The sequence below is a fragment of the Cottoperca gobio genome, chromosome 19, assembly GCF_900634415.1.
Source record: "Cottoperca gobio chromosome 19, fCotGob3.1, whole genome shotgun sequence".
In the NCBI taxonomy this organism is placed as follows: domain Eukaryota; kingdom Metazoa; phylum Chordata; class Actinopteri; order Perciformes; family Bovichtidae; genus Cottoperca; species Cottoperca gobio.
This window is the reverse complement of record NC_041373.1, coordinates 7,182,869-7,207,390: the sequence shown is the minus strand read 5'-3', so window position 1 is coordinate 7,207,390 and position 24,522 is coordinate 7,182,869. Positions and strand designations below refer to the sequence as shown.

At 38.3% G+C, this 24,522-nt stretch overlaps 1 protein-coding gene across 4 annotated transcripts in view; it reads left to right on the top strand.

Annotated features, from left to right (window-relative positions):
* Positions 1-24,522, top strand: part of LOC115024459 (ankyrin-3-like) — a 110,627-nt gene that overhangs the window by 18,547 nt on the left and 67,558 nt on the right. For 2 of the 4 annotated variants that reach the window (XM_029456019.1, XM_029456018.1), the window contains exons 2-8: positions 7,675-7,776; positions 8,815-8,913; positions 11,614-11,712; positions 15,477-15,575; positions 19,527-19,712; positions 20,708-20,731; positions 23,623-23,721. In XM_029456019.1, coding sequence (XP_029311879.1) covers positions 7,675-7,776; positions 8,815-8,913; positions 11,614-11,712; positions 15,477-15,575; positions 19,527-19,712; positions 20,708-20,731; positions 23,623-23,721 — 708 coding nt within the window. The remainder of the gene's footprint in view (positions 1-7,674; positions 7,777-8,814; positions 8,914-11,613; positions 11,713-15,476; positions 15,576-19,526; positions 19,713-20,707; positions 20,732-23,622; positions 23,722-24,522) is intronic. The other 2 variants (XM_029456021.1, XM_029456020.1) reach the window with 1 other exon arrangement.

The window sequence follows — 24,522 nt, the reverse complement described above, 5'->3', positions numbered from 1 at the left end:
TGTGTCTGCTTGAATCACTCTGGCTAGTTGTCTCTGATATGTAGAAAGAAATAGATTTTCCTTCCACAGTATGGTACGGTTGCATGTTTTTGTGCGAGTAGATAAGGAGGCAACCAAGCTTTCTGGCTGGAGATCATGTTGGGTGCAGTTGCCTCTGTGTTTACTGTGCAACCATGTAGGCAGAGATTCCCTAAACATGTTTCCCCTGCACACACACACACACACACACACACACACACACACACACACACACACACACACACACACACACACACACACACAACTGGCGATATAATCATAACTGTTCACTGCTGGAGGCGGGGCTAGTTTTAACTACTTTATATACAGTTGGGTAGTTCAGCCTATAGGGTTGGGTCTGTAGCAGCCAATAACTTGTAACATGTTTTTAATGCCTCATTGGGTGTTTCCAGTATGTGTGTGTGTGTGTGTGTGTGTGTGTGTGTCTGTGTGTAGTGATATAGGTATATCGTTAAATTAATTGGCTCCAATTGTGACATTTTTTATATTTTTATTTAAAGTATAAAAAACAGTGAATAATGTAAAACCTTATTACTTAATAATGCACAACAAGCTATTACTTTATTGGTTGAGAAATGTTATTACAATATTGGTTCGTTATTTAATTATTGACTTCCAATACATTATTGGGTGCTACCCCAAAGGGATTTATTTTCAAGTTAAAATATAACGAGTATAAAGTATAAAGCTGTGCAAACTAGGAGGAAAGTTTCATTTTAACAATCTGCTTTTAACAAGTGGCTTGCATACTCATTGTCCCATGATCCCGTGTTGTCCCAGTTGGTTTGAGATTAACGCCGGAAACTCTTCTGTCTCACACCTCCCTCCCCCCTCCTCCTCCATACTCTGGACTTTCTCACTGCGAGCCAGGTATTTTTAGCTGTGACATAATCTCCCTATCTCTCTCTCTCTTTCTCTCTCTGTCTTTCCCTCACCCTCTCTCTCTCTCTGTCTTTCCCTCTCTCTCTCTCTCTCTCTCTCTCTCTCTCTCTCTCTCTCTCTCTCTCTCTCTCTCTCTCTCTCTCTCTCTCTCTCACTGACACACACACACACACACACACACACACACACACACACACACACAAAGTCCCTCCCCTCCCCTCTCCTCCCTTGCCCCCATCCCTCTCTCCCTAGCTTCCAGGCTATAGGGCTAGCTGCAACAGTAATTGAGTGCTCAGGTTTCACTCTTTCAGCTGCAGGCTGAGAAACATGGCTGTGGAGGAGGCAGCAGACTATTTGGCAGAAGTAAGTCTTTACTGTCTGTACTTTACTGTAAAGCCATCGAGCTCTCTGACTGTAAACAGACTCCTCTCTCCTGCTGCGTTGCATTAATGCTAACAAGATTTGGAGAATTTACAGCAGGTAGGATTTAGTGATGTTGTGGCGGTGACCGGTCCAGAGACATTGTCGGATGAGGTGGGACGTTATAGGTTGGAGGGGTCGTTGATGGGACGCGGGTGGCAACTCTGCTGCACCACTCTGCTGCAGTATGTGTGTGTATGTGTGTGTTTGCTTGTTTGCATTCTTAACTGCTTCTCTGTGATTGTACGTTATATAGATTCCTGCTGATTATCTACGTATGAGCCTGTACATACAGTGTTTTGTGGACAGTTTCATGTTGCACAGGGATGTAAATAGAAGCACCTGACCTTGGACAGTGGTGCATGCTCTGTGTGTGTGTGTGTGTGTGGGGAAGAGGGGGTAAAAGAGCAAAAAGGGAGAATGAAGAATAACATTTTGGGGAAAAGAGGGATATAAAAAAGCAAAACTAAAGAATACAATTTACTAGAAAGAGGGGGATAAAAGAGCAAAGAGAGAAAACTGAAGAATAACAATTTGTGGAAAAGGTGATAAAAGGAAGAACTAAGAATGAAATTTAGAGGAAAAGGAGAGATTTATCTTTTTAATTAGTTCATTTTCTCATTAACTCAAATCCTATAGTGAGGTAGAAGAACTGCCCTTCATGAGCCCCTGTGTCCCTGAATCTGGTGATATGTGATATACTGTATGCAGTGTATGCTAGCTCATCATTGGTTTACTGCAGGACCCAAGCAGCATTTCTAATTGACAGTCACCTCAGATATTAGCTGGAATTTGTCTGACATGTAAAATAATAACCAGGTAGGGCTTACATCTAATGTACTATAGTGTTAGACGTACTGTTTTTCTTTCAGTCAAAAGTAATTTCTGTTAAATGTATTATACAGAAAAGCGAGCTGGTGATGTGAATGACAGTCTCGTCCCTCAGAGTCGTTGTTGGTCGCAGGGGGCAGCTCCCATGTTGGAATCTGTGTAACTGTGTGAGCGTGTTCTGGAAGAAGAGCGACCGAAGCATTCTTTACATATCTCTCATGGATAAATAGAGTTACACTGGGATGACACAAGTCTCCACTCTGCTGCTACAACCCCAAGACATTCAACCTTACATCACTAATCTGGAGTCTGTTTTAGTATCTGTGTTCATTTTGTTAGTCGGACAAAGACCTGCACGTCGGGCAGATTCCATAAAAATATGATGTTTTTTTTAAACATCTTTTTACACAATCAAACACATTAATGGAGAGAAAATGGCAACGGTGAAAATGTAATTATTATCGGTAAATTGTTGGATTTAGTTTTTGTCTTTTGTTCGTGTCAAACTCCAAATCATCCCCACCAGATCACAAGTTCAAGTGTACTATTTATCAAGCTGCAATGTGGACAAGAGCTGCAATTTACCATTATATTCATTATTAATTGATCATCAGATTATTTTCTTTACTAATCGCTTAATGGTTTGGTCAGAAAATAGTGAAAAGCCCAAGGTGACGTCTTCAAATTGCTTGTTTTGTCCGTCTAACAATCTAAGATCCGGAAATATTCAGTCACCCACAGTATCACTGAACGTTTGGCCTTTTTATCTTAAGGCTCTGTCACACATATCTGTATGACAGAAACGAATGCCGGCGCATATGAAATATCGGCAATAGGTTGATATAAATTAAGGGTAAGTTGTGATCGTTTGAAGGACGCAGACGATACACCAGACATACGGCCCTGTCACACAGTTCCGTATGGCAGAAACATGCCGGCGTATATGAAAATTAGCTCAAATTGTGTCAGAGTCCAAATACGTCCAACTTTTCCACAGCGGTGTTGTAGCTGACGTATACATAACGAATACATAACTAATTATTATACGTATGTCAAACATTGATAGCGTATCTCTTACCTATTTAAAACGTATCAGGAGCGTCTGGCCAACGGAGCTGGAAAAGTGCCCTCTGGTTCACGTCATGCTGATGCTGGAGAACGGCTAACATGCTGAACGCTAGTTGTACTGTAGAAACACGTTTAATAAGTTACTCTGTCGTCAGGCATCATGTTAACATAGGGTAGGAATAGGGTATCCACTCGTTATCAATACATTGGCTGTAGGATTGGTCCTTTTATCATTTATAGTCTCCTTCTAAACTATGAATCGTTTTGATTCTTTCAATTCTATTATGCACACAATAAGGATAATGTGATAAACAACATAGTGACAACTGCATTCCTGGCTCACACCCACCAACGTGGCACAGCCCCAGAGCTGGAGGAACCTGAGAGGCATGATGATGAGCACAGTGGAAGAGTTGATGGCAGGAATCGCAGCAGGAGCATTCATTTCAATAGGAAGATACTTCTATTGATTCTATTTCTGTAGAATGGCTTCCATGGGCTCTCGTCGGTGACATTCCTGTGTGCGCACACGTACACGCGTGTGCTGTGTGTTGTTGCCGATCACTACAGGCGTGCATGTTTTGAAGCTGCACTTTGTTTTTCTCTCTTTGTTTGCTCGTGTAATGTTTTCTTTTCACATTTTTCTCTGTTCAGCAATACGAACCAGTACATAAGAGTTTTCTTTTCAGCAGATGAACCAAACAAGAATGTAAAGTGCTGCTGTTGGGTCTGGATGTAGTTAAAGAACCCAGTAATATGTATTTACTGTTGTCGCAGTTCTTGAACTTGTTTTAGAACGTCAAGTTTAAAATAACAGCTGGCCTACAACAAAGACTTAAAACAATATTGTCAGTTCTATCTTCAGTCTGTTGTCTGTCATGTAAAAAAAAAAAATGTAAGGCTGTGTGTTTATAAAACGGGTAAATACTCCGCTGGACTTCGGTGCTCTTTGGCAAGAGTGCTTCCTTAGAGCATGATGCTTTATACTGGTATTCTGATAATGCTGTGAGTTATGAGCGGCCGAGCCTGGTGCCACACTTAACTTAAAAGGCTTGGCATTGTGCCTCACAACCCGAGGATCTAATGCTTTCATAAAACAGAAGATGAGACACTTGTGCATATACTTCTCCTTTTTCCTACACTTGTGTGTTACACGTTAGTAAGCCTGGCTTAAATACCGTATGAATTGTGAGTCTAAATTTAGTTCTATATGTGAGTAGCACCTTTAATCCAGTGTGCACTCCCACTGTCTGATGTATAAAGACAGGAGCTTATTATGCAATCAGGTGGTGATGATTAAATTCCAGGTTGGAGGGAAACACATTTATAATTATTTAAAGACAGAAAAGTATCCATTATCCTGTGACTTTATTGTGCTTTTCTCAATCTTGTGTATGTTTTTAAAGAACAGCTGATGCATGTATTTTTAGATCGGATGTAACTTATCATGATATAAGTAATAAGTCCATAAATCTGCTTTGAAGTCATAGTAAAAAGACGCACAGTATAATGCCAGAACTTGCCTGAGAATCATCACGTTTTGAATTTTTCTTCAGTATCAAAGTGATCCAGTGATCGATGTGTGATTGTTAATGATACATTGCAAACAGGAAGTGCTAATAGTGAATCCGGCACATTTTGAATGTTGCTAAATTGCCAATTTGCGATTTGCCCAAAGCTAACTCACTGACTCTGTGGCACAAATCTGTTTTGCTCAAAGAGGCTAAAACAGAGTTAAAACTGTTTGAATTCAAGATGTAACTGTGTGTTGAAATGTAAAGACATACTGTACATGCGGGGTCGGTAATAGATTCGGATTTCCATGATTTCCATTGTTCTCTGCAGAAGATTTATGAAAATCACGTCAAGTCTTTATGTAAACTATGAAAAGGAAAACTTCATTATTACAGTATTTAATATAAGTTTTTGGTGGTTTCTGTTTTGGTTGGTTTCACATTCGTGTGTGTGCAGTTTCATGGTGTGATTTGTTAAAGTTCATCAAGGTCACACAAGAGATAAGGACGTAGTGATGCTGCATTAATGAAGTAACAAGATTCAGAAACACTTAAAAGACGGCACTGCAGTAAATTATAATAACAATGTTAATAGACTGGATTCGAAAGATTTGTAGAAGACTCGCAGTGGCAGTCATTCGATAAACTTCTGTGTGTGTGTGATGTCATGGTGTCCGATAAGCCCCCCCGAGTCTCTGCCACACAGTGTGGATGCTGACACCTAAAACACTCCCTGTGTGTGTGTGTGTGTGTGTGATGATGAGCTCAGATAAGATCCATTCACTGAGTGGGAAATGAGCTCAGCTGTCAGCTTTAACCAACAATCTGTCTACAATAACAGAGATCACGGTGCAGTGAGCATGACAACACTGTCTGTATCACAATACTTTGAGACAGAGCAAAGTACTCTTCAAAAATACCAATGAAATGTCAAATGTTGGTTTTAAAGCTTGAAGCCTGGATGACTCAGTTCAGGCAAAAACAAATCCCTGATCTACAAAGATCACCGTTAGAAGGAATGTAAAACTGTTAATGATTACATGTAATATCACTTTATTATATGACTATAATGTTTAGATGTCAGTTGCTATTTGGCTGCAATTAGCACGTGCTGCTACTATTTTACTAACCCTATCTTGCCATGTGGAGACTTTGAAATGCTAGGATCTTACTGTCTGGCCTTCCGTATGTACAGTAATTGAGCTAGACTGTAACTTCTTTGAAAGAAGAAATAACACGTTTCCTCTTACAAATGAAAAGTTGAATTCAATTGTGTAAAACACATCCTTGATCAATTGTAGAGGTGTATTACTTGGTGTGGTTTGACCATTAGCTTATGGTGGCTAGCTTTATCGTAGCTAGTGTTAGCACACATTAGACACGGCTGTGTAACTGATATTTCCGAGTCAGTTTGCGGACATAATGATTCTTCCAAAGGTGTAAATAATTATTTGCATAACTTGCTGCATCATAATACACAAACACAATACCTTGATGAAGACCTAATACATTTTGAAAAGTATTTATATTATGTAATACATATTTGACAAAAAATACAATTTCCTTTGGCAACAATGAACTTAATAAAGTTTCTTTTATTTCCATCTTTATAATAGCGTCAGCTAAATAAAAGAATGTTTACCAGAAAATGCAAAGAAGTTGGGTCGGCTTTTTATATTTTTTAAGCCTAGGTCTGCAGTCTTATATTGTGTTATGATAAATATTGTTAATATTATTACGTTATTTAAAATACATTTGACAAACAAATCAGACAATAATTTCCAATGTCAACAATGAACCTTTAAAATCCATAAATAATGTTGTGTTTCTATCTTCACTACAAAGAGCCCAGTCTTACTGCATTATCTTAGATTGAGTCTCTTTTCAGGAGAATTACCTGTAAATAAAAACAGCTAAATTAATTTGGTACGACCTTGGACTCTTCTCTACTCGCACTACAGTTAAGTTACATTTTAGCATTTAGCATTATCCTGTAGAATAATAACTTCATAGTAGATATTAGCAATGACTTGTAGCGTGTTCAAACTTTTTATTTTGACTTTTTGATTAGTTTTTTGTGTTCAGCATCCTGCTGGAGTTTGTGTGTGAACGTGTGTTTGTGACTGAGTCCAGATGCAAAACTAAGAGCCTTTTTTGTGTGTGTCTGTGCTTTCTAGAGAATAGGTAGGTTGGTAGGTTAATAGGCACATGCAGAGGGTAATTGGAGAGTGCTTATCCTTTGTTACTGTGTGTGTTTGGGTGTGGCTCTGTAGCCACTGCAATCATGAAATCAGAGACTCACACTAACTACCTGTCGTCCTGCCTGTTTGTCTTCCACATATTTTCCAACCCGTTTTCTCCCCTCGGCTCCACACTTTACACATTTTGATCTATATATTCCAGATGCATTCATTATATCGGCTCCTGGAAACCTTCTTATATACCGTTGTAGTAAATCCCTTGTTTGTAGGCTCGGATTTGGCAGCCCGGTTATTCTCTTATTCTCTTTCGCCTTCAAAGCTACTTTTTACAATTTATGTTGGCTTTTATTCTGCTTCTCAAAGGGCTTTCCATATAAAATGTACCCTATTTTCTCAGCTAATAACATTCAAGCCTTGAAGGATTTATTCAACTTATCTCTCTTTGCAGGGATTCATAAGGATGCTCTGATTCCTAAGTATCAGAAGTATTCAGCTCCTGACTAACACATCCCAAATAATAAATAGCCTAGAATAAGCTCTGCGTTATTAAAGATAATTTAAATAATTTAAGCTCTTTCTTTGCACTTAGACACAGCAAAAGCTTTTTTTCTCTTCTTTTTTCATATATTCATTAATTTAACAGACTGGTTTTCGTGTACCTGTGGTCACCTTTGTGTTTAGATGACAACCTGTTCTTCTCTCTGTGTGTCCTCCTGCAGACGGATGTAAATGCCTGTTATCTGCGATCAGCTCGAGCCGGGAACCTCGAGAAAGCTTTGGACTACCTGAAGAATGGAGTCGACATCAATATATGCAATCAGGTGAGATACATAGTAACATACTATCCTCAGAAAACACGAGTGTACGTCCATTTAGTAGTAATCTGTTTTTGGCTTGTGCTGTCACAGTGCAGCTTCCATCATTTACCCCAAAAAGGCTACAATGTTTCCAGAGTGACACTATAGTAAAAAGCTTCAAACTCAGCCGGAAGTCGAGTATTCATATTACGGCTGAATTATTTCATGAAATGAATTGTAAAAAACTTTGGTTAACCTTTAACATATCTTCTAGCACCATCATCAGGTCAACGTTTTGTCCAAAATATGGTTTAGGACCAAATATCTGCAAAACTAATAACAGCCTTAGCTGTACTTAGTGCTAATTAGCACGAGCTAGCATGCTAACACGCTAAACTAAGATGGTAAACATGGTGCACATTATACCTGTGTAACAGTGTGATGTTAGCATTGTCGTTGAGAGCATGCTAGCATCCTGGCATTAGCATTTAGCCTCCAGCTTCGTAGAGCCGCGAGCACGGCTTTAGACTTCTTGTTTTTCTGCAACATCCTTCTTTTTCCTTTATTTACAATTATCTGTGTGAGTGTTCTATTGATAACATCTGAGTTGTTGTACATTGGATAGAGTATTACTGTGCCACAGTGGATACCAAGTTCATCTGCTGTTCAAAAGTATTGTCTGTGTATTCAAAGCCTGATTCATCTTGTTCTTCTTATACCTTAGAGCTCCAATGTTGTCGAATATTAAAAACAACCCAATGAGCCACACTGTGGTTCTGGATGACATGTTGCTTTATTGCCACGAACACACTGTAGTTTATTTTGACTCAAAACCACATACACTAAATATGTATATAGAGTAATGCTATCCTAATTGTGTCATCCCCGATTTGTACCGTTTGTTTTGGGTTTAAATATAAAAGGTTTGGGTTAAAGATCTGATAACATCAATATTACTAAGTAAAAGTGCGATCAAGACAACAAACAGCACCCTGAGCTATTTAATGGAAGGGAGTAATATAAATACAGGGTTTAATATCTTTTCTCTCTCTCTCTCTTTAGAACGGTCTGAATGCTCTCCATCTGGCCTCGAAGGAAGGCCATGTGGAGGTGGTGGCTGAGCTCATCAAACACGGCGCCAACGTGGACGCAGCTACCAAGGTGTGTGTGCCACGCAGGAGTCACACAAACACACACGATCACTCACATACTGTAGTTTGCTTTGTCAGCTCCTTCTCAAAGTCACATTGCTAAAGCAGCAGTAAAAGTGACGTATGGCTGCGTGTTCGCAGAGAGTTGAGTTGACTGAACTGATTTAGCGAAAGGAAACAATCTTGTCTCGTCGTGTGCATGACTGTGTTTCCCTCATAAATGTTTCTAAATTATGTGACAGTGATGCAATTCCACATAGTAAGAGGAAAAGTAATTAAATGTAATAAAGCTGGGGTTGCATCTCCTGCTAGTTCCTCTTCAGGATACATTCATACGTTTAAACTAATTACAACAATCTTAAAGTCTTAACTAAGTGGAGATTCATGCACCCCACAAACTTATCCTAATTTATAAATCAGTTTTTACTACATATTTAACCCAATAACTGCCGGGTTTAACTGTTGTGTTGCTAACTGAACTAGATAACTGACAACGCTAACGGTAACCCGAATAAAGCAGGTACAGTAATGTGACATTCACTCAAAATGCTGTTTAATTCGTGTAAAAAATGTTTTAATTACATCCCACAAAGTTAACACAATATACCTTCAAATGCTACAAAAATGTTTACAAATGCCAGAGAGGGGATATCAAGCAAGGGTTAGGAATGCAGAGGCCTCTGGGAGCAACATGTTGGAAATGGAGAGGCTGTGTGTGGGGGCTGGGGCTGGTACCGTGCGTTGACGTCAGTGTACAGTGTGTGTTGATGGGGGTTGAACAGGTGGCTGTGGCAGGGCTGTGGTTCTCTGCTTCAGTCATGCTGATGCTCAGGTCTTGCTGAATCCGAGTTTGGGGGATATAAAGGGATAACGGTGATAATAACGGGGTTATGAAGGAGTATACTGGCAGCTTAAACACGGCAGAGAAATTGGCTTTCTAGCTGAGAGTTAGAGTTTCTCTGATACATTACCCTGATTACGAGAAAGCGCCTTTATTTAATATTTTTACACTAACAATGGATCACAAAGACTACTTGAATGAGCAAAAGGGTATTTCATACCAACGAGACAAAATAGATTTATCACAGACTCAGCATTTTAGCATCTTTCGGCTCATTGTTTTGGTTGAGTCCTACAGCTCTCATCACTACCTGCCCAAAGATGAACATAAAAGGCGAACAAAGTGGAGCACTTAGCAACTAAATAGTTAGATATTGTGGAGTTTTGCAGACCCAAAACAGAGCTAAAAGGACTATGAATATTTACGACTCCAAATGAATGCTGTGTGATTTGTAAAAAGGCCTCTGTTTGCTAACAAGTTCATTATTCTTGTATTCATATATATATATGGTGTTTATGTGTCTGGGTTGTGTTTGAAGCTTGTGTCTGCAAGTTTAAATGCATATAACACACCGACTGTTATAGGGAAGCAGAGGTTTATATATCTGCATGAAATTGTGCTTTCGTGTCGTAATGCAGTCTAGTAGCATGTGAGGAAAAGGAGATGCAGCAGCTTAGCTTCAGGAATGAGGGGAGGTGTATATGTGGAGTTTCCAGTGGCAGCATGAATGACAACATGGCAACAGCTGCTACTTAGCTGCTATAGCTGACACACATATAGCAGGTGCATCCACTGGAGGTTCAGTATATGAAACTCCCTCTCATACCAACTCTACCTCACTTTGTCAACACAATACAGTCAGATGGTATTTCCTTTGCTTTAGACCTCTCACCCTTTAGCCAACTGCTGCATCTTTCTGTAACTGTCCAGTCAGCAAGGTTGAGAATATTGTCTCAATATTATGTAACAGAAAGAGACAAACAGACATGCTCATTTATTATATATAGATATGTGATGTTATATACAGGAAGCTTTAAATGTCAAGAAATCTGTATTATGTGTGTTTTGTGTTATAATGTTTAATTGATATATTATTGAATTACTCTCACTGAGACTGGAGCACATTGGATACACAGTCTTTCATAAAATGACATAAAGAACACTGTGCACATTCTAAATAGCGTTGCTTTAGAATGTGTAGTGTATTTAAAACTGATTCGTCCTGCCATCTAGTACCAAATTCAGGGGATTAAAATACACATTAGGTGAGTTTTACTCTACAACTTAAATAATACAAAATATTGTTAGTGCAAAATAGAAGAAGTTAATTTTAATGGATTTTAGAACTCCATATTTTCTGGCTTACTTTATTTTGGGGGATAATCATTTTCAAGTTCAAATTCATGAACTTCAGCTCCTATCATTTTGGGATTTTGTTTGATGTAAGCAGGAAGAATAATCAGAGTCAGCTACTGTAGTTAGCTGTGGGCCCCAATATATATTTTTGGCTTATATTTGTCTACATTTTGGTAAATTAGCACCATTAAAAGTATGCCGACTTGGCTGTTAGCAGCTTGTGTTTGCAGTGTAACCCTGGCTGTACTGACGACTATCACTCGGATTACTTTGATACTGAAGAAAACTTAAAAAGATTCTCAGGCAAGTTCTGCAGTTGATCTTATTTTGTTCTATGATTTCTAAGCAGAACGGATATTTATTCTGAGATAATGATATCCTAGGGAGATTAAGCCACATTGAAAATAAAAATATGTGTATCATATCTGTGTGTTAAGGTTTGACTGAGTTCTGATTTTGATGTGTAATTAATTAAAAAAGGTTTAAAATGTGTTTTCATGTTTTTCAAAGCAGAAAGGAAACTCAGCCCTCCACATAGCTTCCCTCGCTGGGCAGACGGACGTGGTGAAGGAACTCGTCACCCACAGTGCCAACGTCAATGCACAGTCTCAAGTAAGACACACACACACACACACACACACACACACACACTCATCACAAAGCTCTCTAATTGTGAAATCATCTTTGTTGGAAATCCATGTTTGAGTGTGTGCGTTCATGGAGATGAATGTGTATACAGCTATTGTACACTGTGTGTGTGTGTGTGTGTGTGTGTGTGTGTGTGTGTGTGTGTATGCTGTGTCAGCAGCCCTTTAGTGCTTCCTGGCCCACATTCAATCGTCAGCACACACACAGACACATGCACATACACACACTGCTCTGGTCACCACAGCAACCATAATAATGTCAACGTCGGAGCTTTGGTCGGAGCTGTAGATAAGAAGAAAATTAAGTTGGTATTGATGAGCGATAATCTTTGGTACTGAAAACCATTAAATCATCATCTATTATTTTATTTTATTTTTATTTTAAAGCACAACTTTAGTGCAGCACCAGACGCAAAGCAAAGAGTAAGGACAACAGATATAAAAAACATTAAATTATAAAATTCACAACGTTTACGTAAATAACTGTGTTGACGTAGTGAGGAGTATCTACAGTATGCTGCTCATCATCTCATATATTAAAGGAATAGTTCAACATATTGGAACCTGTATCTTTAGTTTTATTGTTTGTTTTGTGTAAAACACTTTGCGGCAATGCTTTTGGGCTCATAAGTGCCATACAAATAAAGTTTATTATTATTATTATTATTATTATTATTGTTATTATTATTCGTAGTAGTAGTACACAACTACAAATTATAGTTTTAACATTTCATTTTTTGTACGGATTAAACAGATGAGATATTACGGAAGTCATTACGGGCAAAAAAACAGATGATGAAAATGTTTTTGGCGGGATAATCTTTCAAAATTCCTTTAAAATACATTCCGTAAAACAGGTGGGGGGGGGGGGGTTGGTAGAGTTTTGGCAGGTTAAAGTTTTGTTTTGTGTTTCTTCCAGGTATATGTGCCTTGTGTACCTGGAAAAAAACATGAATGCATGTATTAGTATTTAGAACATGGGCCAGAGGGGCCTTTCAGCCTCTTGTGGCCGCAATGAGTATTTCAACAACAAACACTTAGAGAAATTATTCTGACAACAAAACATTCACAAAACAAAACATTCACCTGCCAAAAACCTTTTCTTCCTCCCGTCCTTAAGCCCTTAAACTCAGGAGAGATAATAATTTAGACTTAGAAAATTGATCACTAGAATTGTTTTCATTAACATTTGATGAGGTAATTAGTAAAACATGTAAAGATGTTTACACTTGGACAGAGCCGCTGTCTCACCCTGCCTCCACTCTTTATACTGAGCTAAGCTAACCATCTTCTGGCTATAGCTTCAAATGTGTTGCACAGACTGGTTTTAAAGGGAGGAAAGGTTTATTTCCCAAAATGTAAATCTATTCCTCGTATGATGATGATTATTATTATTATTATTATTATTATTATTATTATTATTATTATAATAACATTGCCACCTAAATATTTACCTTATTCATTTGTCAATGCCATTTCAAATTGTATTTAGTTATGTGAAAAGTGTTGCTGTTAAAAGTTTTTTTCCACCTTGTCATCGTTGCATTTTGACTGAAGTTTAAATGAGAGAATATGTTGGTGCATCGACATCAGAATAAATACAAAGAGAGGAGGACGAGGAAGAGGATGAGGAGCTCTTTTGATTTCTGGATCCTCGTGTTGCTATGGAGATCTGTATTCTTGGCCTTGTTCTAGTGTCGCAACACACACACACACACACACACACACACACACACACACACACACACACACACACACACACACACACACACAAACACAATTCAACTGCAGCCCCAGATTAGCTGCAGTTGAAGTATGCTTCTATCAGGTGTGAGCCATGTACAGAGGTGATAGTATGTACTCCATGATAGCTCTGCTGGAAGGGTTTAATCTTGTGTAGTTGTAGAGGTCGTCAAATCTTCATCATATTACTCTATATATAATATACTCTATATATAATATACTCTATATATAATATACTCTATATATAATAGCGGTAAATCATGATAAAGCACATTTTCTTGAAATTCAATTAAGAAACCAGTTAGAGATTAACATTAAACCTGCTTTGTCTGTTTGATGTCTGTTTTTGGCTGACCCAGTAAATGAAATGAAAACAAATTAAGGTAATTTATCACATAATGCATAAAATCCTTTAAATCCAATATTGCCATGAAAGCAGTCCTGCTTATTGATTTTCAACACTGCCCGCAATGACCTAATGCAAGCGGAGATATTAATGGGATAGATCATCATATCGCCCAAACAAACTTAGAAGACAGCCTGACCATCTTTCCCTTTATTTTACTGTATGCATCCCATATGTTCCTAAATTCATATAAGGAAAAATATTTGTTTTCTAGAACTTTCTAGTGTCACATGGAGTCGTTTAGTTAGCTGAACATGCAAAAATGTTAATGCGACAGACAAGCATTCAACTCAACGAATATTGAGAATAAAGTTTCCTGCACTTGGGTTTAAATTTATCTTTCAGTTTTTCCAGTTTTGATTTCAAGAGAATTTTACACAGAATTCAATTAACAACAACAATTTACAAGAAAACTGTCTCATAGCTTTCTCGTAGGTCACAGTTACAATATTAAGGCCCTGTCACACATATCCGTATGATAGAAACGTATGCCGGCGCATACGAAATATCGGCAATCGGTTGATACAAATTAAGGGTAAGTTGTGATCGTTTGAAGGACGCAGACGTTACGCCGAACGCGCCAGACATACAGCCCTGTCACACAGTTTTGTATGGCAGAAACATATGAATATGAAAAGTAGCTAAAAATTTGTCAGAGTCCAAATACGTCCAACTTTTCCACAGCGGTGTTGTAGCTGACGTATACATAACGAATACATAACTAATTATTATACGTATGTCAAACATTGATAGCGTATCACTTACTTATTTAAAACGTATCAGAGCGTCTGGTCAACGGAGCTGGAAAAGTGCCATCTGGTTCACGTCATGCTGATGCTGGAGAACGGCTAACATGCTGAACGCTAGCTGTACTGTAGAAACACGTTTAATAAGTTACTCCGTCGTCAGGCATAATGTTAACATAGGGTCGGAATAGGGTATCCACTCGTTATCAATAAACTGGCTGTAGGGTTCACCGTCAGCCGACGTAGCCTATATCTAACGTTCCTCTAACGTAGTCACGTAGGTATTCACGTACTATATTTACATAGGTAAGTATTCACGTACGTATTCCGTATTCACGTATGTCTAACGTCTGCATATCTTATGAAGCACACGTCGGGTACATCCGGTAATTTTGAACATGCTCAAAACATCAGTGTTCAACAACGCACCCCAGCGTAACACCGCAAGCTCTTAACGAATACTACTTATACCTTACCTTATATCTACGTACACCAGCGCGTTGCCCATATTTTGTATACGCCATATTTTTGTATAAGTTCTACATTCGTTGGGCATTCGTCTGATACATTTTGTATAAGTAAGTGATACTCTATCAATAGGTTAGACATGCGTATCTGTATATGTTCACTTTTCCGATCCGATGAAAAGTTGGACGTATTTGGACTCCGACAAATTTTCGTATGCGCCGGCATACAGCCGAAGGTTCAATAGTTGCATCAAACCTCCAAACTCCCTGAGAATAAACAAAAGAGTGGTGTAATGGTCCTTTAAAAACAGATCATGGTCATAACTGCAGGTCTGATTCAGTGTTTTTTTGTCACTTTTTTCCCCAGAATGGCTTCACTCCGTTGTACATGGCGGCGCAGGAGAACCACATGGACGTGGTGCAGTTCTTATTGGACCACGGCTCCAGTCAGAGCATCGCCACTGAGGTAAATAAACAAGCACAAGCAGATAATATGAAATGTATACGCGATCTTTGCATGCACACTCTCATGAACCCACAACAGCTTCTAATAGCTAGCCTTCATCCCCGCCCTCGTTTAGCCTCCCTGTAATTACACTGCAGCATTGTGACAAACAGATTGTTGCAACTGGTAAATAGGTGGCTGCCACCAGTGGCTCATTTAGGAGACACAAGCTGAATAACACAAAGTCATTGTTTACTGTGAGAGAAGATGATTAGAGTGAAGGAGGTAGAGAGCATGACGATGTATCCATTCAGAGTGACCTTGGCTGTCTCCAGAGGGCCGAGCCAGTGACGTTACAAAAGTCTGATATCTTTGTGTGAGCAAGTGCTGCGAGTGTGTCAGTACAATCCATCATGTGCTGTAGTACGGGCAGAAGGCCAGCTGCCACTAAAATGTGACAAACACTTCCTCATTTTAGTCAAACTGTCTGAGTCTAAAGCACATTTATGAGGCCAGTGCTTATACGTTTTTCTGCACTATTAAAACAGCTGTAAAATAGTAATCTTCAATACACTAGGATTATTTTCTATCATTTATGAATGTTTATTTGTAAGTTTCAGTACAGATACCATAACAATACTATTTCCAATAGTGGTGGAAGAACAACTCTTTCAGGTTCTCAGTCTGATATTCAGAGCATATAGCAGAAAACAATGATTTGCTATGTGAACGTTATAGTGAAGTAATGTCTACCTGAGCAGAGAATGAAGTCACAGAAACATAATGATACTCAAACAGGAGTAAATAGTGCGTTTGTTGAGGACTATAATCAGCAGCGGATTAATACACATTTGGTGCTCTAGTGAGTATTTTGGGCAGCAGGACGGTGTGTGTGGGATTGACTTCAAAATAAAGGTGTGTGTTCCGGCCCTCATCTTTCCTTTCATCTGTTTTAGTTTCTTCTCTATCCTTCTCCTTCTCCCCACCACATCTCCCCGTTCTCCTTCTTTCCTCCTCCTCCCCACAGTCTTTTCAAGCGGGAGACATGAGTGAATTATTCATGTTGGGAAATATATCTCTATGTTTGAGGCAACTCACAGTGTTCAATAATTCATATTTAACCATTTCAGCATAGCGTGAGGCAGAGTAGATCAGGAAAATAAAATCTTTTGTCTGCATTTGATCTTTTTGTATTGTAGGTAGACCTATAGTGTTTTTGTACAACAATACAAAATATGTAAAAACTATTCTGAAGTGATATCGACATTTGTCCTGAATATTTTCTTTATGATTAGATGTTTCTGTATAATGAAAGTTGAATGATATTATGAATACATTTCTCTAAATATGATGCTCTTTTTGTTGCAATAAAATTAACTGGTTATGTAAGACATACATAGTGTCACACTTTCTATAGTTTCTTTTGTGCGATTAAACTTAATGTTTTCAGCTCATTTTGTTACAGCGAGAGGAAATTCTGTTGTGTCATTGCAAGTTTTCAAGCTTCAAGCTTCAAGATCAAAAACCTTCTTTTAGTGCCCTCTTTCTGTTCGCTGCTGCCGTTGTCTCTTGAAGTATTTTTAGGACATTAAACTGACTTTGTTCCTTTTTTCCTGAATCCATAATGAAGCAGATGAAACAGGAGGGCAGTGCAGGGAGGACTTATGACTTTAGAAATTCTTTTAAAAGCTACATTTATGCATTAGAACATGTCTGTGTGCCTGTGGGTGTGCTGCAGAGATGTTTGTGGATTTGATTATGAATGTGTGCCAGCATGGGTGTGTTTGTTTGCTTGTTTGTGTTCCCGCCTGGACACATTTGTGTGTGTGTGTGTGTGTGTTTGTGATCTCTGAGGGGAGCTTCTGCTTTGATGTGTGGGTGTAGTGATGCTGAGTCGGTTTTATCCAGACAGTCGGCGTCCTGTGTAAACACACACACACATACACACACACACACATACACACACACACACACACACACACACACACACACACACACACACACACACACACACACACACACATAATCTCTGTGTTGTTTTACGTGTGAGAAATCTTTCTTTCTCTATGATGATTCATAGACACTGCTGCTAGTATAGTCTGTTGTGTCTCTCATTTATTGTATTGTGTGTGAATGGATATGTCTGCAGTAGGATGCAGTTAGTGACATCTTGTTTTCTTCTTGGTTTGTGCTCATTAGCATCTACATTTCCTTTCAATTTGTCCTTGAGCGAGACACTGAACTCAAGCACTTAAACTCAAGCACTTAAACTCTCTTTAGAGCATTAGCTCCGATGCCTAAATTGACAAATGGTTATTAGATTGTCCTTTTGCTTGTTAAGCCCCTTTCAGACAGGCACCCCTTTACGTTAATCTGCTGGCAGTTTAACTGACTGAATGGTCACTTTTATTTCAAAGTCACAGCGGCAATCTTACTGTGTTGGATTTAGTAAACGCAATGCCATCAGATTATTGAAAGGTGAAACATACAGAGTGAGATTAAATATGTGTTTTATTCCTCTTTCTAAAATCACTGTAATGAATTTAAAATCTCAATTTCTGTCTCTAAAAACAGTTTAATAAAGTCTGAAAGAGTGGATTTTAATATTTGTATTTTTTAAATAAAGATTTCCATATCGTTATATAACAGGTTTAAATACTGTGAAAGTATTAAAACGCTCAATCCACGGAGAAATGCACACAGCCCGTATTCAGAAAATGTTCCTTTAAACGAGTCATCAGGACTTCCGTAATGTTGTGACGTCACAACTATACCAGATATCTATATACACGCACATGTAGAAAGTGCCACTGCAGTGCAGTTAGTCCGCTGCTATGGCGATGGGAGGGCGGTTTAAAGAGACAGACGCTAAAACAGCCTTTCAGACCGAGGGTGTATACAGATATATTCAGACAGACACTATGAGGGAAATTATTATTTTAACATTAAAGCATGTAGACATGTTCTAGTATGAAGTATGAACCTATTAAAATTAAATTAATATGTGTCCTTTAAGTTTCTTCTCATGCAACGTCTGGAAAAACTATTTTCCAACTTAACTTCCTGTTATTTAATGATTGTGCACTGAAGGTCATTACAATTCGACCTCTTATAACATTAAATAATGAAACTGGTGACAATGTAACAGTGAGAAACAGGGAGGAGGCGTCCGTCACCCTCACGATGCTAATAGATTCAGGCTTCAACAGCAAAATACATTTTGAAATCCCTCAGAGATGCAGCCACTGAGCAAACATAAAACCGTCTTCTTCATCTTTATCATATGTTTGTGCTCTCTTTCTGTAAATGTGCCGTTATGTCTGAAAGCGTAACATTTATTTAAGAGTCATCTATTGTGTTTGTTAATGACAAAAAGCTATCACTTTTACAGATCTATACAGTATCTATATACAGTATCTATATATGTATATACAGTATATATATATATATATATATACAGTATATGTATATATATATATATATATATATATATACTGTGTATATATATATATATATATATATATATATATATATACAGTATATGTATATATATATATATATATATACTGTATATATATATATATATATATAGGAGTCAGCCATGTAACATATTCCATATTTGTTAGTTTAATATATAACATTTAAAAAAGAACACAAACAAAAAATTAATATTCTACAGCTATTATAAAACATTACATGACAGCGTTTTTAGATATAAAGTGAAGAAGAAAAAAGTAACTACTAAATGTATAAATGCACAGTTGTTTATTTGCGAGTGTTGAATTTACTCTTAACTCTTTATTCACGATTTATTTGGTCTATAAGAAATAAATATAGTTCAATAATAATTGCTCATATTGCTTGTCTCTACAGAAGATATGCAAGCTAAATGTGTTGTTTATCTGTGTAGCTGTTTCTATCTGCTAGCCGTTATCTTCATGTGTTCATGGTCCTTTTGTGTTTGCTTCACAGGATGGTTTCACTCCCCTGGCGGTGGCGCTGCAGCAGGGCCACGACCAGGTGGTGTCCCTCCTGCTGGAAAATGACACCAAGGGGAAGGTCCGCCTCCCTGCGCTGCACATCGCCGCACGGAAAGACGACACCAAGGCCGCCGCGCTCCTCCTGCAGAACGACCACAACGCTGACGTGGAGTCCAAGGTATGCTCTCTGCACAATAGACAGGACTACAATTCTCATCTCACAGAGGAAGTGATTGTCTTTCTTTCTTTCATTTACTTTTTTGTTGATTTTTGTTTGGTTTAAGATACTATCCAGCTTATTACTAGCCTTGAGTGAGTTATGGATGCGACTTCCAGGTTATATCTTTCACTGAACCGGCGTCTGCAAGTTAGCCACGTGTTGCAGGTGTATTTCAATTTCTTAAAGATTTTTGGGGAATAAATTTATGTTTGAACAAATACGATATCACATGTTAATTAATGAGCTTTAAAGGTGCTAGTAGGCCAATTTTTTTATCCTTTGGACCGAGCCACGTTAGCTGTTTCCCCCAGTTTCCAGTCTTTATGCTAAGCTAAGTTAGCTTACACTCAATATCCTCCCCAAAATATCCTAGAATTGAACAAATGAACAAACTAATATTAAATATTATATACAGCAGTAAATGACAGTGCTATTTTAGTGAAAATGCACACTTGAAACCAAACCTACACCCTTGTTTATTTCCCCAACCCCCCAAAACCGGTTCAGTGAAAGGAAAAGACCGTAAGTCGCTTGCATAATTCACTCATGGTATAATACTTTTGTAATACGTTTGTTTGTTGTTTGTTTTTGAAATAGAACTTGATGGTGATTTTTGTCTGTTCCAATTAAGAAAGTATTTAAGTCCTGGACATAAATGAATGGACAAAAATGAAAACAATAATGCAGATATATTTACCACCTACAGTAGTTTGTCTGAGAATAATAAACAGACTCTAAGGGAGAGTCTCGGTCCATCGTCCAGTTGTGTGTACCTCTGTTTGGTTACCTTTTAGTCCTTTTCATTCCTCCGACCTTGTTCTCATGTTTCCATCCTATGCTTGGTGCAACCGTGGTGTTGGTGTTGTAGTTGTTGTGGTGCACTAACCACCTCATTCTCTCCTCCTCCCTCTATTCGTTCCTTTTTGTGACCCTACCGCTTCCCCCCCTTCTAGATGATGGTGAATAGAACAACAGAGGTACATCTTCTCTTCTCTTCTTCTTCTCTTCTTCCTCTCCTGTCATTGTTCCCTCATGTTCACCATTGCAAAGCCAAAGCCTTCTGTCCGCTGGCATGAACCGTAAATGCTGGCATGAATGCTTTTGCTGCTGACAGCTTCCCACCTGTGGGACTGCTGTTTTTAAACCTGCATCGCATTTCGACATTCCTCTGTGTGCATCCAGTGGCTTGCTGCTTTTGGGCAGAGATTACATAAATAACATTAGAGTTACTTTTAAGTATTCCTCGAGCCTTTGAAACCATTTAATTTGCGATGAAATTACCAGGAGACAAAAACAACAGCTCTCACATGGTAAATTCAGCATAATGTTCATTTCCACGGCTCTAATTCAACAGTCATGTTATACTCGGCACTTTGATGTTCTGGTTTCTATTTTTAACAGAAATATCTGGTTCATTCACCTATTTATTTCCTTTTTCTCCACTATTCCCAACCGATATAAATCTTATCTTGATCTTACTTTAAAAGCCTGCCAATAACAGAAAAACTTGAATACTTTAAATGTGAAAATGAACGGTTGCATTAAGGTAGCTGAATCTTGATCAAGACAAATGCAAAAGTGAAAAGACTTAGGTGGATTAAAACGGCAAAAGAAACGCGACTCAACATGAATTAGTGCTGTGGAAATTGTTCATTATACTGAGTTTACCAAGAGAACAGGTGAATATGGAGGAAGCTTTGTGTTTGTATTAACTAAGAAGCAAGTGAAATAAGGAATAAAAGCCTGTTTCTAATATTTAAATTTTTCCAAATAATGGCCTGGTTCTCTCTGACATTGAGGTCAATCAAGGCCACTATTTGAGAGTTTAAGGTACAGTATGCATATGTTAGTTAATCTTATCCAGTGGAATAGCTGTTGCAGCAAAAAAAAGAAAAGAAGGAAAGGCTAGTTCTGGTTTCTATTCTTCAAAAATACTTGTTTCATCCACCTATTATTACAGTTTTTCTGCTTTTCCCAAACTTCCTGCAGATTTGTTTACTTTAAAAGCCTATCATAAATGGGAAAGCTGGAATTCTTTTAATGTGAAAATCTTTTGAGCTGCATTCACAGTAGCTTAACATCGATCGAGAAAAATGTATAAGTGAAAGGACTTTAATAGCTGAATGAAAACATCAAGGAAACATGACTCCACATGAATAAGTGTTGTGGAAATTGTACATAAAACTGAGTTTATCAAGAGGCTGTACTTCCAGTCTTTAAATGTTATTTTAAAATGAATTACCCTCTTAGCTAAGCCCAATGTCAATGAAAACATTCTCATTTGCTTTGTTGCCGACAGTGACATGAGAAGATGGACCCTCCTCTCATGCCTGTGTGGTAAATAAGAAGCTGAAGCCAGCAGCACATTAGCTTAGCTTAGCATAATGACTGGAAACGAGGAAACAGCTAGCCTGGTTCTGTTTAAATGTAACAAAATCTGCCTACAACCTCCTTGTTTTAGCCGTGAAAAAATGTAAGTGTAAAATAGATTTCTAGGAAGTCTCTGAGCTGTTTATGCTAAGCTAACCAGCTGCTGGCTTTAGCTTCCTATCTATCGTACAGACATGAGAGTGGTATTGATCTTTTGGTCTAACTGCTGCAATATTTAAAAATTCAAACTGTTCTTTTTAATGTAACAATTAACATCTTGTAATAATCAATGTTTGTGGTTTGGCCAGAAAATGACTGGCATGTGTTGTTTGTCCTCATTTACTGTAAATGGTTAAGTACGTGTGTCAGGCAGTTGCATTTACAGTTGTTACACAATATGCTCGTACGCATTTTTATCCGTTTCTCCCATGACCTCCCTTTTTCCATCCACAGTAGCAACTTTGTGTAACGTGTTCCTACTCGAGTTACAATGACATCTATTAACTCGAAAAAGTGCTTTTGTTCGTCGCCCTGCTTAAGAGATTCCATATGCTAATTGCTAAAGTCTGAATCAAGTCAAATTAAATTTGTGTGTGCTTTAGACCATCTAATGCTCTCATTTAGCTGCCCATGAGAGGAAACACTGGAGGGCTGAAGTGGTAGTAATGGATTTCGTTGAGCTTTAGCATGCCAATAGATTTTATTTAATTGTATTTTTTTAAACAAGCATGAGTCGGACATTGTGCGGACTGTCCTTTGAGAAAATGGGTTAGGGTTAGGGTTAGTTACTGTCACTGTGACCAGAAGGCAGTTTCATCAGCTTTCAATAAAGCAGCTCCTTAGTTGTACTCTTGATTACATGATCAATAGCATGTTGACCTTTCCCGTTTGTTGCTTTGGAACATTTGAAAAACTGTTTAAGATGATCGGAATAAATGAATGATTTGTGTTTTGGATGATTACCTTTTCAGAAGAGTTTGAGCAATTGACATTAATCTATACAGGTTACTTCTTTGTCTTAAAGTTATCTAAAGGTCTCTTTAGTTCAGGGCTTTGAACTTTCTTTAAAGCCTTTTTAGAACTACATTGTCCTATTACATCTAAATTGCCTTTAACTAATACAGTTGCATGCTCACCTGCATGTCCAATGAAAGCGTATCACATAAAAGTAGTTTTTTAAGGAATTGAGACAACTTAAATGGACACTTAATAATTAAATTAGATTATAACTGTGATTCTATCCAGACCTGAACAATGTCACTGCAACTGTGACACAAGGAAGGTATAAATATAAGTTAGTTATAGAAGGAACATCCAGCACTCGGAGCATGTTTATCTTCTGCTCAGCCCTCTTCTGCTCTGTTAGCCTGCTTTTGGCCTAACCGCTATTTAATATCCCATCATGCTTTGCTCGCGGCTCATTAAGAGAGATGTTTTGCTTGTTTTCCTCCCTCATTTAATTGATTATGTATCTCTTTCTGTCTCTCGTCCCCCTCAGAGCGGTTTCACTCCTCTCCATATTGCGGCTCACTATGGCAATATCAACGTAGCAACACTGCTACAGAACAGAGGGGCAGCTGTGGACTTCAAGGCAAGGGTAGGTACTTCTCTTCAAAGATGGCAAACACACACACTCACACACACACACACACACACACACACACACACACACACACACCTTTTGAAGTGAGTGCTGCAGCAAACACTCACTCCACAACATATGAGAGGGCGGGACGATATGTGTGCAGGAATCTAAGTCTGACACACGTAATCCTACAGCTGTGCTCGTCACTCTGCAGGAGGAAACATATATGTGTTGTCTGTGTGGATCCTATAGACCAATGTTTCTCAAACGTTTTCAGACCAAGGACCACTTAACCAATAACAAAACACTCACGGACCACCTAACTCCCCAAATATCCAGAAACAATAGGCCTGTTTACCACTCCAACAATGTATTACAACTGACAGCCTAATAATGAGCTTTATGTGACCTTCTCTGTATCGCTCGTTCACACATTAAATCAACAATACAAATACAACTACGGATTCTACTAGCATTTCGTTCATATGCGATTTAAACGGTGAATGCTGATAGATTTTACACATCATATGAAACATAGACTACATTTATTACTGAGTTTATATCCGTACAGAGCCGCAACTTACCCACAGCAAGAACGTTTGCTACTGAGAGATACGCAAAATGCAAACTGTGAGGGCGCCTTCGTCATGTGTTTCTTAAATTCATCACGTTTTCTCTCAAAACATCCTGAAGGTTTCCCAAAGTAATCATTGTGTTTACTCTCAAAATGTCGCTTGAGTTTGGCGGGTTTCATAGGCTCGTTTGTCAACGACCCGTAGCACAAAACACAGTGTGGATTGGGTTCCTCTTCAT